Raw genomic sequence first — 14358 nt, forward strand, 5'->3', positions numbered from 1 at the left:
TTTGTAAAAATATTTTTACAATCATAATTTGATTTCTATTTAAATACTTTTCAAAATGACGTGAGCCGTTATTGGAATTTTACTGAGACAATTTTACAGAGACACAATAGAGTAAGGGGGTGTTTGGATAGAAACCAAACCATGGTTTCAGAAGTGCTTTTACGATTTACGAAGTAAATATGTGAAGGAATTTGCCTCGTTTTACGAAAAAGTGCTTCTGAAACCATGGTTTTCATATTGCCAAATACTCCCTGAAGCTTGCATGCAAACAATAACCTCCAAAAAGGAAAATGATGGCCATAGCGGGTCCCTCTGTATCGAGGTCTGTTTTTTTTGCCATATATGTGTGTGTGTATAGAAGGGCCGTAAATTACAAAAAATTCGGTCAATTCGTAAAAACAACCTCGGGTGGTGGCGCGGGTTTTTTCTGCGAGCGCCTTTCTGAAGTGCCAACGAAGTCTCGTTTCGAAGCTGAGTTTCTAGTAGTTTCTCAAGCTCCCAGTCGCAGTGAGGGACAGTGTAACTTGGCGAACCCTGCAAAGCAAGGATGGCGCTATGGATGGAAAAGGGTTCTGAGCCCTTGACCGAAAGAGAGAAAGCAGACCTTGATGCTATTGCTGCTCTGAAAGAGTCCGCTGCTATCGAACTCAAGGTTTCTCTTTCGCACTTCAACTGTATTGTCTCTCATCCTGTGTCTATAGATTTTTTTTTTTGGTTGGTTCTCCATTATTGCCAGTGGCCCCTTACATTCCTTTAGAGATTAATTCGAGAAGATTATAATTTTTTCTTCATTTGATGATTGATGACGAGTGGCGCCATAGATACTCGAGTTAGCTGTGTAAGGCTGCTTACTTTGTTGAGACGCATAAAAGTTTGAATCTTGTTTTGCAGTTTCCATGTATGTTAGGACTGGGTGTGTCAAACTGTCAAATCTTCTTTAATTTCATTAGAGTTGTGCTTGTTGAAGATTTTCCTTGCATCAACTGTCCAATTAAATTTCGAGATATTGAATTATGGATTTATTTATGCACAGGAAACGATGTCGTGACCTTGGATGCATAATATTCTTATATTTTATTGTCATTTTTTTTTTTTGGTTTCCTGATGAGATTGGTTTAAACTTTAGAAGGGAGCATGATTTTATCACAGACGACATGTTGTCAATAGATGAAAAATTTATTGTTTCTTTGGAGATTAGTTTTCATGCAATGTCAATAAAGATGACAATAATTTGAGGTTTTGTAAAGTTCCAGATAGACATTAGACTAGATGGGATGGTCTTGCTTAGCCTGTTGCCTTGTTCATAAAGAAAATGGTACAATCTTGCTTCAAGTTGTTCTGAGTAACCTTCGGAATGCTGACAGCGTTGTTTTGCCTTTTCTGTTTTCAATCTTCACTCTAGCTTTCTAGTTTTCACAATGTTACCCTTCTATTCACTTTTCAGGAAAAGGGCAATCAATATGTCAAAATGGGTAAAAAACATTATTCTGATGCTATTGATTGTTACACAAGGGCAATAAATCAGCAAGTCTTGAGCGACTCAGAGAACTCAGTTCTTTTGGCAAATAGAGCACATGTAAATTTGCTGCTAGGAAATTATAGACGTGCTCTAACGGATGCGGAGGAGGCAATTAAGTCGTGCCCCTCAAATATAAAGGTATTGTGCTTTTATTTGCAACACTGCCTTCTGAAAAGCTTTGTAAGGTTATATTGGGTCCCTGTACTTCTGAACCAAAGTCTTAAAGCAATACCAACCGTTTACAGGCAATTTATAGAGCTGCCAAAGCATCTCTTTCATTAAATTTGTTGGCTGAAGCTCAATCTCACTGTCGAAACGGCCTTCAGTTGGACCCAAATAATGAAGAATTGAAGAAGCTTGGCGAACAGGTTGATCTAAAGAAAGCAGAAGAGGACAAGCGTGAAGCTGAAGTCTCCAAAGCTGTTGCAGGGGCAAAGGTTATATAATCTTGTCTGCAGTGCTTGACCTTTGGTTTATTTATTGAAGTTTTATATTTTTTGTTTACAAAACTTTGCAGGAACTTGTGTCGGCAATAGAAAGTAGAAGCTTGAAGATTGGGAAGGCAATGTTTCAAGAGCTTACCGGACTTAAAAAACCGGTATTAGACAAAAATAATATTCTTCATTGGCCTGTTCTTCTCCTGTATGCAGAGGTTATGTCTAGTGACTTCATTGAAGATTTCTGTGAGACTGACATGTTTTCAGCTCATCTTGATATGATATCCTTTTCTTTAAATTGCTTTGTATGATTTATATCTTAATGAGTTTTATGTATGTAAGCTTGTTGCACCCTTAACCATCAAACATGTTTGCAGAAGATCAGCCTTTGCCATGGGATGATCAAAACAATTACAAACGTGAATTCATTGAATTATACTATGAGGTAGGCTCTCATTTTAAACTTTCTACATGATGAGTTTGATTTCTTTCTGGACTTGTACCTTTGTTTGAAAGACTTATTGATTCATGACTCATGAGTATGTAGCGTTCTTTGGTATGTTGAACTCCACATGTAGAAAGACCATATCAGGAATGCCTTCTCAATTGTAAAAGTTTAAAATTTGGTTCATTAAAACTAAGGATATATGGCTTCAAATTAAATGTTACTTTAGTGTGCATATGTTAGTACTCAAATATACCAGCTGTTTTGATTGCTGAGATAGGTAAGTTGGTACTTAATCTAGCAAGGATAATTGCAGTTTTGTGAGCAATATGTAGTTAATACTTATGACTGTAAACTGCTACTCACCTTGGCTGCAAACTAAATTCACTTAATGCCAAAGGCAACGTTCACCGTGTTTGACCCTTTTTTCGAGGAAGAACATATGTGTGACATTTTTAATCAAAAGTTATTCACCTTTTTCCCCATCTTTTGGACCTGGTAACATCAGGCTGGTTCTGGAGTTTGTCTCTCAAAGGCAAAACTTCTTCATTGTTTATTAGAGGGAACTGCAGCATCTCAGCATGAAAGTTTCGGCGATGAAGAGAAAGATGCAGCTCATGGTACTAACCATGTCAACACAGGTATGTTGCTTTTGGAGTTGCTGCCCTCTTTCGAAACTGATGTCATGGTTTTGCTGTGTATCCCATTGCCCTGCCCTGCAGTAGTGGTTTATGCTGCCCTAGGGTTGTATTGCTTGGTTTCTAAGGATGTGAAAAGAGAGGGAAAGCATATATTGCTCTAGATTTATGTTGAACCAGTTTTTTTTAACCTACAATCAAATGATTTTCCTTGTCTTCGTCCTTATGCTTCATATTAACCTTAATGTCCTCAAAGAACTCCTTATTTGGCCTAAATTCTGCTCTTACGCGATGATGAGAAGTCATAAGTTGCTTAGAGATGTTGAGTTAATTTTGATTACAAATTTTATTCAGTTCTTGTGGCTATATGTATTTAAGGACTTGTTTGTGTGGACTCAGTTCCTGTTAGATCAACCATATTGGTTCCTTCTTGCTAGAAATGGGATCAAAAAAATAATTCTTGTAATTATAATTGTGATTGGAAAGCAATGATGGGTATAAGTTGCTTAGAGATGCTGAGTTAGATTGAGTTAATTTTGATTACAAATTTTATTCAGTTCTTGTGGCTATATGTATTTAAGGACTTGTTTGCGTGGACTCAGTTCCTGTTAGATCAACCATATTGGTTCCTCCTTGCTAGAAATGGGATCAAAAAAATAATTCTTGTAATTATAATTGTGATTGGAAAGCAATGATGGGTAATTACTTTGGATGCAATTCCTGAAACTGAAATTAGAATCACTTTTGACATGCCACTTTGGTCCTTTTTAATTGTCACTTGTAGTAGTTTCTCACATGCCAAGGAGATCATTAAACAAATAAAATCTTTTACTTTTACCCATATTAAATAGCTAGTATATATTTTTCCACTTATTCCCTCTCTCTTCATCTTTACATTTGTCTCCCTTAATTAATAGGGATATAATTGGAAACGAAGCATTAAAAAGGTACAAGTGACAAATTAAAAAGGCCCAAAATCCCTTCCTATAAGTGATAATTAAAAAGGATCAGAGTGGTATAGCACTGCTCTTTCAAGAAGTTGCCTAATGAATGGCCTTGTTTTCTCTGTGACAAGAAACTAAAGTTTATGTGATCTCTGATTTTGATCAGGCGCTCCTAAATGGGTCAAAGTAAATGAAATGACGACGCTCCATGATGTTCTGAAGGACCCCAATTTTATTATCCCTGGCATCCCAGGTGTCATATAATTCACTTAAAAGGCTTTTTCTTTTTGGTCCGTCTCCCAATTATTCTGTTTAGAATTTCGTCTAATTACACCGTGCATTTGCAGTATTCTATGTTGTTTCAAAGCGATCCAGCTTTTATGGCAAGTTCAAAGCTGGAAAATGGGCTCCCCCAAGCGTATGAAGAGACGGCAACAAGCGTTTATTGGAGAAAGCGAATGTCTCTAGAGACTCTAGTTGAGTCTAACTAAGCTCCCATATTTGTCGATGTTGTTATTGTCCTCTCACATCTGACACAATTGGTTGCATCCCACCTTTGAAGGCACACAAGGTAGTTGCTCATGAAGTCACCAGCTAATATTACACAGTGCTTTGGAAAAAAGGACTGAAATTTGCGCCTGTTTTGTGAGTGAGGATTTTAGGCCATCTTAGTAACATAAAATCTGGGACAGACCACCAGTTTCAGTGTATCATATTCTTTACTCTTTCTATGACAATTTATCAGTCGATTTACTAGCTAATAGCTACGGACACCCCCAATCCCCCAATTAAGAAAAAAAAAAAAAGGGGGAACAACCTCCACTTGAGTCAGTTTTAATATCGCACTAGGTCGGCGTCCCTCCCCCGGAGGCCCAAGGGGGTGCCACTTGTTAAAAAAAGGGTATGAAGTTGAGCTCTGCCCGCGTGCTTCCCCCCCCCCCCCCCCCAAAAAAAAACTTTTTAACTGGAAATGAGTTTGTGCTCGACGGCTGGACGCTGTGTTTTCTTTAAAAAATAATAATAATAATAATAATGTAACCGCGGCTTACGTTGATCGTCTTTGTTCTCAAATACTATATAAAAAAAAAAGGCAACATTACTTTTGCATGTGTAGTGCTTTTTTATTTTTGGGGCGAAACACGTATTTTCTTGTTAGGGATGATCTTGTTCTGCTAAGCACATTAGAAAGACTCGGATTTTGACTAACTTCTTCTACGATATTTGTGGTATTGTTGATAACTTGGACCAGAGCTGGATCGCAGACATGTCTATACTGAGATCAATTTGAATAAAACTTAAACGGAATGAGGCTGGGAGTTGGATTGGACGTTACTATATTTTGTGATTTGATTAAAATAAAGAAGGTTAAAGCATATATTTTGTTCTTTAACTTTGAATAAGGTTTTAATTTCGTCTATTAATTTAAAAAAGTATATTTTTAGTCTTTTAATCTTAAATTTTTTTAAAAAAATAATGACATTAAGATTTTAAGTGTTGATAAAATATTTTTAAATGCTAACATATTAAGTTTAATTTTCAAAATATTCATGATTGTTATAAAAAATCATCAGTAAAGCCTAATGAATTTACGGTTAAAGGACTAAATATATGTCATAAAAAAAACTAAATATATACTTTTTAAAGTCAGAAGGCTAAATATATATTTTAGCTAATAAAAAATGAGAGAAAACGGAGATAATGCGTACAGTAAAGGGACAGAGTGAGGGGGAGAACAAATGAATAATGGTTTGGGGTGGGGGACAAATGGGGGGGCGTGAGGCCTAGAAATCGAGTAGTGAATCCCATGAGTTGGCCACTTCCGTATGGGTGGAAGCAACCACGAGGACCACGGAATGGTGATGGATTTTCTGCTTTGAATCTTGCAATGTCCATGCGTTTCTCTCACTACGAGACAAGTCTTCACAAAATATAAACAAATGAACGAATGAACCACCTTGGCCTGGGTTTTGGACCTCATATTGAACCCTAGATTCTAGATTCATTCCCCTAGACATGTTCATTGATCTTGAGTTGTCCTTGCAATTGCTGAAGAGAGATGGGATTCTTCTTATTTTCCCAAAACTTCGTTAATTATGGAATTAAAAACTGCTAAATATTAAAAAGGAAAATGAAAATCCACTTTGCTTGTTTGGCTCCTCCTAAAAGAACACATTTCTATTTTACTAAACAAAAACTTTTTTTTGACATATTTACTTCATACTATTTCCGGTCTTAATTATAAGATCTCATTTGTAAACTAAAAATGAAATCTTATAATTAGAATCGGAGATAGTACAATAAAAAATAACTTAAAATAAACTAAACCAAACACTCTTCTGTTTCAACCATGAAATGTCCATGCAATTGTAGAGAGATTAAATTATACTTCTTTTTTCCCCAGGAAATATGTTAATTATTATATTTCATGTAATGGAATAAAAGTGCTAAATATTGAAAAAAAAATCAACTTATTTGATCTGCCTCCTTATTAGCCAAAATATTAAATATTGTTTAATTTTCACCCCTAAGAATTTTTTTTTTTTTTGGGGAGTAATTTGAGGAAGGCATTTCGAGATATTCGTTTAGATAATACGAGTATAATTCAAATGTTGGGATGTTTTTGAATAAACAAAACAATCTAACAACTTTTCCTAATTTATGCAAACAAATATCTAAAACACCTTATATAAAGCAGAGTATATAATAATACAATTTTTTATTCTTAGTATAAGAGCTAGTTGATTAATTTAAGTAAATTGAAATAATTAGTTAAGTCAGTTATTTATAATAAATAGGTATTGTTTTTCCTAAAACATCTTTACTAATCAAATATCATTTGATGAAATATTTAGCATGTACAACTACTATAAGAATTATCTTGAAAAAATAGACAAATATAATAGATAAAATAAATTAAAATCTTATATTTAGAATCAAATTAAAAACTAAACAAACACTTATATTAACTATCGAACTTTAACCGTGCATAAAATGATTCAAATTTAACATGTTGACAGCTCAATCTCTACCTGCCAAATACAAAATGACGCTGTGTAATTAATGTTACTCCTCCGGTCCTTATTATAAGACCCAATTTGACTTTTTATTTGGTCCTAATTATAAGACCCAATCCATTTTGTCTCTTATATTTATGTATTTTTTTCCAAGATAATCCTTCTAATAATGATAGTTTTAGCCAATATACTTAATTAGCAAGGATATTTTAGGAATGACAACACTTATTTATTACAAATAACCAACTTAACTTACTTCCTTAATCTCCTCAAATAAGTCAATTGGGTCTTATAATTAGGATCGGAGGAGTAAATCAAAATAAATAAGGAAAGTATTTATGGGTTTGGATTTCAAAGGGCGATCCTTCCCCATTTTCTGATATTGACGTGGACCAGGTTTCATGGCAGTTATGATACAGTCCCCCCCAATCTCGCTCCTATTAATAGATCCCATCGATCTCAAAGATTCCATACCGCGTCCTTGTTAGCCATTGAAATTCATTTATACTCTTGCTGCTTCTTCCTCTTCTTCTTCTTCGGTGAATCATTTCAAAGAAATATTCTCTCTCTCTCTCTCTCTAGAATCTTTGCTTAGGACTCGCTCTCTTCACTAACAACAAAAATACTAAAATAGTCGTCTTCCCCACGAACATTCTCGGCCCTTTCTTCTACACGCACCCACAAGCTTTTTCCATACTCTCTCAGCCATGACTGCTCTCACATGTTCCGCCGCTGATCTCCACTCTCTTCTTGCTGAAACAGCCAATTCTTCTGCCGCCGCCGATTACATTTGTAAACGTTTCGAAGATATTTCCAACGAGTTTGTTGCTACCGCCTATGCCGTCGATAACACCTACCTTCTCTTTTCCGCCTACCTTGTATTTGCGATGCAGCTTGGCTTCGCTATGCTCTGTGCTGGCTCTGTGCGAGCCAAGAACACCATGAATATTATGCTCACGAATGTGCTTGACGCTTCGACTGGTGGCATTTTCTATTACCTTTTCGGATTCGCCTTGTCTTATGGTTCACCATCAAATGGGTTCATTGGGCAACACTTTTTCGGCCTCGAAAAGTTCCCTTCGCCATCTTTTGATTACGGGTATTTTCTCTACCAATGGGCGTTTGCCATCGCCGCCGCTGGAATCACCAGCGGTTCCATTGCGGAGAGAACCCAGTTCGTCGCCTATTTGATTTATTCATCATTCTTAACAGGATTGGTCTATCCCATAGTCTCTCACTGGTTCTGGTCTGCGGATGGTTGGGGCAGCCCTTCTCGCTCTCACAATCTCTTATTTGGATCCGGGGTCATCGATTTCGCAGGCTCCGGCGTCGTCCACTTGGTGGGCGCCGTCGCCGGCTTCTGGGGTGCCTTTATCGAAGGCCCACGTATAGGCAGATTCGATCACGAAGGAAAACCTGTGGCCATGCGAGGGCACAGCGGAACCTTGGTTGTCCTTGGCACATTCTTGTTATGGTTTGGATGGTACGGATTCAACCCAGGATCCTTCCTCACAATCACGAAGACCTATAACGCTTCAGGTTCATACTACGGGCAATGGAGTGCGATCGGTAGAACAGCCGTGACCACAACACTGGCCGGTTGCGCGGCGGCGCTGACCACCCTGTTCGGCAAACGCCTTCTGAGTGGACACTGGAATGTGACAGACGTGTGCAATGGACTCCTGGGAGGATTCGCAGCCATAACCTCAGGTTGCTCCGTGGTTGACCCATGGGCAGCAATCTTGTGCGGGTTTGTGGCGGCTTGGGTGCTCATTGGCTTCAACGTTGTAGCAGAAAAGTTGAAGTACGATGATCCATTGGAGGCTGCACAGCTTCATGGAGGTTGTGGGGCATGGGGCATAATCTTCACAGCACTATTTGCAAGAAAAGAGTATGTGAACGAGGTATATCCAGGGGTTCCTGGTAGGCCATATGGTTTGTTGATGGGAGGAGGAGGGAAGCTATTGGGAGCACACGTTGTTCAGATTTTGGTGATCCTGGCTTGGGTTAGTGTTACTATGGGAACGCTCTTCTTCTTGCTTCATAAATTGAAGCTTTTGAGGATCTCACCCGATGAGGAAATGGCTGGATTGGATGTTACTAGCCATGGTGGATTGGCTTATGTGTATAATAACGAGGAGATGGAGCTTGCTCAAAAAAGCGCATTTGGGGCCATGAGGATGGGATCTTCCGCCGTTTAATCTTTTTATTTGGAAAACGTCTTTTACTTCGTTTCTCAAAATTGGCATAGTTTGTGACCATAAGATACTAGGCTACCACTTTCCGTCTTTCTCTTTTTTAGGTCATGCGACTTTCTTTGATGTTACATTGTACAAGCTTGATGATGGCTCTTGGTGTCATGATTCTGTTTTGAGCCTAAGATCTGACGGTTCTTCTTTACGCCACCATATGTTTGGCTAGAACAAATCCGCTAATGCCATGTCTGGCTGGTGTGAATTTTTCCCGGACACTTGGGAATCCAACGAGGATTTCTATCCAAATATATGGGGTTGGACGGACTTTTGCGTTTTGGATTCCATTTCCATGGCAATCCTTATTCCCATGGCTGACGCACTGTTGATTCCCTCCAAAATGTGATGGGGTCAGGGCTCATCGTCTTTTACTATTAAATCTAGTTCCAATGATAAGGAACCCCCGCTGCCACTTGTCCGGTCATGAAGTTGCTTGATATTGCATTATTCAGAGGATGTTTGAATAACCCAAAAAAAATACTTTATAAAAATACTTTATTCTTAAATCAAGATAAACTTCCCTACATATTTACTTTATACACTGTAAAAATACTTTCAAAGTCATACATATTTTTATTTCTACCCGAACAGCTCAATAAATGCACGGGTTTGAAGGTTGCTTGTGTCATGATTACCATTTGTTTAGGCCCAAGACCTGATGGTCCACTTTAGACGATCATATGCTTGGTTGGAACTAGAATGAGATGTAGGCCCCCCGTCCCCCTTCTTAATTTTACATGAGAATAAGGGTCGACCCTGCCAGCTTCATTCACCCCATCATGTGAATCCGCTTTTCACATTCACGTTCATAATAAAATAGCGTTTTGTTGTATTGCATTGAAAACGTGCCAAACATGCATTAACACGAATTCGCTTCAAAAATATATGCTTCATCGCTTAGCGCCAACTCCTCCACTGCTAAGTAAACTTGGGCACGTAAAAATTATGGAGGAAACGAAATCACAGGAACCAGGTCAGGATGCCAGTCAACTCAAAATGATCCTCACACATAGCATGATTCAGTAGAAGCTCAATACCCGCTAGTTTATCACGCAACATAGGACAATGCCGATACAAGACACAATACTTTTCTGGGCCACATATAAGACACAACACAAAAGGTTATTTATTTTCCTTCAACCATCACGCGAGAAAGAAAAGGCAGCTTAACATTTGAAACTTGGAAAGGCTCGTCAAGATCACCTCATACATGCACCGCAAGCACACATCGGAGGCACCCACCTTCATGCATGAGATCAAAAGCTTTGTTGATCTCCGGAAGAGTTAAACTGTGGGTAATGTACTCATCGATCTTGATTTCCTGTGAAAACAAATGAAGCAGACAACACAGCACTCATGAGTCATGAATACTATGGTCTATGGCTAACGTGTCCATGCATAGGAACAAGAATGGAGATCCATTACCTTCTTCATGTACTTGTCTACAAGCATAGGAACTTGTGACCGGCTTTTGAAGCCACCGAAAGCAGTTCCCTTCCAGACACGACCAGTCACCAACTGGAAAGGGCGAGTTGATATTTCTTGTCCTGATCCTGCAACACCCACAATAACTGATGTCCCCCAGCCCTGATTTGACACGTAAACACACATCAATATTTGCAAGAACCATATCATAACATTTGAGCTGTAAAGCTGACCATGAGACAGCAGCGGCCCTCACCTTATGACAGCATTCCAAAGCAGACCTCATCACTGCGACATTTCCAATGCACTCAAAACTGTAATCAACTCCACCATCTGTGTGATCAACTATGACCTGCTGTATTGGTTTCTCGTGATCTTTTGGATTTAAAAATTCAGTTACGCCAAAGTTCTTTGCTGCAAGGAATTGTAGCGAAGAAGACGCATTTAAACACTTTTTAAATTTTTAAAGGCCACATATAACATGAAGTACCTCTTCTTTAGTATCACCTAGTTCCATAGTCAATTGAACAAATGAACAGGAAATATCACATACGACAAGATTAATAAAAGTACTGTGACAGAAGAAAACCAACAAACCACTAGATATATGGAATAGAATTACAGAGTGATATTATTCTGCTCGCGAGGGCAAATATCTTTAAAAGAAAATAGCATTTATCTTCTTCCTTTATCAAATGGCTCAGTCAAAAAATTGATTTTCAGTTATCAGACTCCTGGTGATGAGTCTCTATGTTGACAAATGCACAGAATCAGACGCATAAAATCAAGCAAGCTCATGATGTACCTATATCAAACTTTTTGCTGTCAATGTCTATGCCAATAATCCGTGATGCACCAGCAGTTTTTGCACCCTCTGCAACCTGTTAAGTGTAACCATGTATTACAACAGCAGTTCAGAACCAGGCAAAAATACAAATATGTGCTTTGCTTTTGTAGAAGCTTACAGCAAGCCCAACAGTGCCAAGGCCAAAAATAGCTACAATTGAACCTGGCTCAACCTTTGCAGTGTTCCAGACAGCTCCAAGACCTAAACAAATCTAAATTAGTTTCTGCCCATACTTTCTGAAATGTGTTAACATTAAGATAAATAATTAGACAAAACAATAACAAAAAACTGGCAATGGACTAAGGGTTCTAGCAATCAAATCAAGAAGACACTCATAACATCATTCCCTGTTTGAAACGTCAATTAAGAGAGCTCAACACAATAACACCAATCGTAGTTATGACAAAAAACGTGACTCCCACGTCATTAAAATCCAATAACAATTATCTTTTATCGCTGCATAGTCTAATACTTAATCAAGAGCAAATCAGCAACAGACTTTATGGCACATGAGGACTATACCTTTCCATCATGTTGTTCCACACATCTTTGAACATATCTGAAACATCCTGAACTACACTGCTGACTTATTTCAAACCATAAACTATTTCTAGATATTTGGTCAGCCTCAAATTTTTTTCTACTAGCAAAGCTAAAATACTTACCAGTTGGGACACCACATCCAAGAAGACAAACCTTCTCTAGAGGGGCTTTTGGATCGATCTTGGCCACACTAACATCATGAACAACAGTGTATTGACTAAAAGTTGAGGTTCCCATAAAATGATAGATGGGCTTTCCATTAATAGAGAAACGACTCTTGCGGTCGCTCAGCATGACCCCAGCTCCAGTGGCAGAACGGACTTTGCCACAAAGGTTTGTTTTGCCAGATTTGCAAAACTTGCATTCTTTACATTCAGCCTGGTAACAGGGTATGACATGATCTCCAGGTTGAACTTCAGTAACACCTTCTCCAACACTTTCCACAATCCTGCGCCAAAATGTAAATTCCAACGCCGTCAGGTCTGCTGATGCATATGTCTATAGGTTGTAGCTTAAACTTATCTGTCATTTACCCGGCAGCTTCATGACCAAGAATACACGGGAAGAGACCTTCTGGATCCTGTATATCAATTTAAACAAATTTCATACAAGAGACAATTTCATATGCTAATAACATGCGTTATAATATTCTTGCAGTACAAATGGAAGGGAGATATCTAGAAGTTGTTCTAAACTTATCACATGTTAAAGTATCTCAGACTATCTGCATGAATTGAATGGCCAGATATTCCAAACCGAAGTATAGAGAAGAATATGCAATAGTCTAGCCACACAGAAAAAAAAAAAAGTGATGAATAAAGTTGGGTAACTAAACCTACCGGGCATCGCTCCTTCGGTAAGGCCACCGGATATCCCAAGGCTAAAGCTAAATCCGACCAAAAATTATTTCATTTCGAATATCTAATTTTAATATCAGGCCTCTACCCAAAATCCGGCATTGATCATGCATTGGGTATTCATTTGTTAGAAAACACCCTTCCAAATTGCCGTCCATTTTACTGATTGGACGGCGCGGAAAATCAAAATCAGGAAGTGGGAATCAAAATGCATATACCTGGCCGCTCCAAGTGTAAGCATCAGTGTGACAGAGAGCAGTGTAAAGAATCTTGATTCGAACCTCGCCAGCCTGCGGTGGGGCCACCTGAACATCTTCAATAGTCAATGGCTTCTTGGGTTCCCAGGCCACCGCAGCTTTAGCAAGAGATTAACCCCAACACCATAAACAGTGCAACCCGGTTAGGGACCCCCTAGTTCAGGGGAAACAAAATGCATCTGCAAGCCGAATAGAATGAGGGAAGAATGAGAAAATACCTTTGCAGGTAATGACTTGACCTTGAGTAGCCATGAAGGCGATCGGAACCACACAGAATGGGCACAAGATCAGACAGGGACAGTGAGCTTGCTAGGTAATATCAATAATTCAATATCAGATAAAAGATAGACGCGAAAAGAAGTCCATTATATATGGCCTGTACTGGGCCCGCCCCGAGTTCATGGCGATAATAGCTTGGACGTGACCCGAACGGGTTTGTATTCCGGGCTTAGAGTTGGACAGGAAGTTAGGGCCGGATCTCTAAGCGGTCCACGGACTCAACAGTTAAATTAAAATGGTTAAATGGGTTGCTCATTTTCACAGTAGGAACTTTTCTAAAATTAATTTTTTATATGCAAAAAAAAAACTCATTTTTTGGTAAAAATGAGTTTTTTTTAGATATAAGGATAGTGAGATCATTCTAAGTAGAAACTTAATACCAAAAAAATTCCTAAGAATTGCATTGAAAATACAGCATTTTGTGATCTCAATATGATATTCACATATTTCACGAGAATTCTCGTCTTGGTTTTTTAATCTGGCCTCAGATGATGTCAAAATATTACTTCTCTTATCCCTTGTTTGCATGAGGTATTATGTATATAAAATAAAAATAAAATTTAAAAATTGTTAAATTTTAAACGAGAATTAATAAAATTTAAGATTTTTTATTGTTTACGTGAAATAGGTTAGAAGTAACATTTAAATAGGATGAGAGGTGTATTACGCATGTATCTGCTTTGATCGAAATAACCAAAAAAGAGAGTCAAACTCCCTCGAGTCGCTTTTCCCACTTTTTTTTCTTTAATTTATCATGGAGGCATTGGTTTCCAGCAACCGTAGGACTGCCGTCGTGAGGTTGTGAGATGTGATGTACGAGTCTTTTAATTAAAATATCTTTGGTTGTTAAGAAAAAAAATAAAATTAAGAGACTTTTTTGAACGAATGCCACCGACAAGAT

The 14358-nt window shown here is 38.2% G+C and overlaps 3 protein-coding genes across 4 annotated transcripts; 2 read left to right on the plus strand and 1 right to left on the minus strand.

The window, feature by feature from the left end:
* The first annotated feature begins 425 nt into the window (after positions 1–425).
* LOC114723560 (tetratricopeptide repeat protein 4 homolog) lies at positions 426–4744 on the plus strand. 2 transcript variants are annotated; one of them, XM_028909758.1, is made up of 8 exons: positions 426–652; positions 1445–1657; positions 1765–1956; positions 2037–2237; positions 2324–2401; positions 2910–3042; positions 4150–4236; positions 4331–4744. In XM_028909758.1, the coding sequence occupies exons 1-8, from the start codon at positions 548–550 to the stop codon at positions 4405–4407; spliced, it is 1086 nt and encodes a 361-aa protein (XP_028765591.1). In that variant the 5' UTR covers positions 426–547; the 3' UTR covers positions 4408–4744. The 2 variants fall into 2 exon arrangements, with proteins under 2 accessions (XP_028765591.1, XP_028765593.1); XM_028909760.1 differs by having other exon boundaries at positions 606–674.
* A 2850-nt stretch (positions 4745–7594) lies between these two features.
* On the plus strand, positions 7595–9513 carry LOC114723571 (ammonium transporter 1 member 4-like). Its single transcript, XM_028909770.1, has one exon. The coding sequence runs from the start codon at positions 7705–7707 to the stop codon at positions 9196–9198; it is 1494 nt and encodes a 497-aa protein (XP_028765603.1). The 5' UTR covers positions 7595–7704; the 3' UTR covers positions 9199–9513.
* Positions 9514–10168: 655 nt separating this feature from the next.
* LOC114723570 (alcohol dehydrogenase class-3) lies at positions 10169–13523 on the minus strand. The gene is made up of 9 exons (XM_028909768.1): positions 13397–13523; positions 13140–13276; positions 12598–12644; positions 12187–12512; positions 11640–11722; positions 11480–11555; positions 10931–11088; positions 10675–10836; positions 10169–10570 (listed from the first exon to the last, which is right to left on the minus strand). The coding sequence occupies exons 1-9, from the start codon at positions 13428–13430 to the stop codon at positions 10454–10456; spliced, it is 1140 nt and encodes a 379-aa protein (XP_028765601.1). The 5' UTR covers positions 13431–13523; the 3' UTR covers positions 10169–10453.
* Positions 13524–14358: the final 835 nt, after the last annotated feature.

The sequence above is a fragment of the Neltuma alba genome, unplaced genomic scaffold (genome assembly GCF_004799145.2).
Source record: "Neltuma alba isolate B1F8T4 unplaced genomic scaffold, ASM479914v2 tig00012145_pilon, whole genome shotgun sequence".
Classification (NCBI taxonomy): Eukaryota; Viridiplantae; Streptophyta; class Magnoliopsida; order Fabales; family Fabaceae; genus Neltuma; species Neltuma alba.

Excerpts from the sequence above, each read along its gene's own strand:
- LOC114723570 (XM_028909768.1), bottom strand. The coding sequence starts at position 13,430 with ATGGCTACTCAAGGTCAAGTCATTACCTGCAAAG. Across the intron at positions 12,645-13,139 it reads CTTACACTTGGAGCGGCCAG|GATCCAGAAGGTCTCTTCCC; the intron begins GTATATGCATTT and ends ATTGATATACAG. Across the intron at positions 11,723-12,186 it reads TGGATGTGGTGTCCCAACTG|GTCTTGGAGCTGTCTGGAAC; the intron begins GTAAGTATTTTA and ends AGATTTGTTTAG.
- LOC114723560 (XM_028909758.1), top strand. The coding sequence starts at position 548 with ATGGCGCTATGGATGGAAAAGGGTTCTGAGCCCTTGACCGAAAGAGAG. Across the intron at positions 653-1,444 it reads CCGCTGCTATCGAACTCAAG|GAAAAGGGCAATCAATATGT; the intron begins GTTTCTCTTTCG and ends TTCACTTTTCAG. Across the intron at positions 3,043-4,149 it reads TACTAACCATGTCAACACAG|GCGCTCCTAAATGGGTCAAA; the intron begins GTATGTTGCTTT and ends GATTTTGATCAG.
- LOC114723571 (XM_028909770.1), top strand. The coding sequence starts at position 7,705 with ATGACTGCTCTCACATGTTCCGCCGCTGATCTCCACTCTCTTCTTGCT.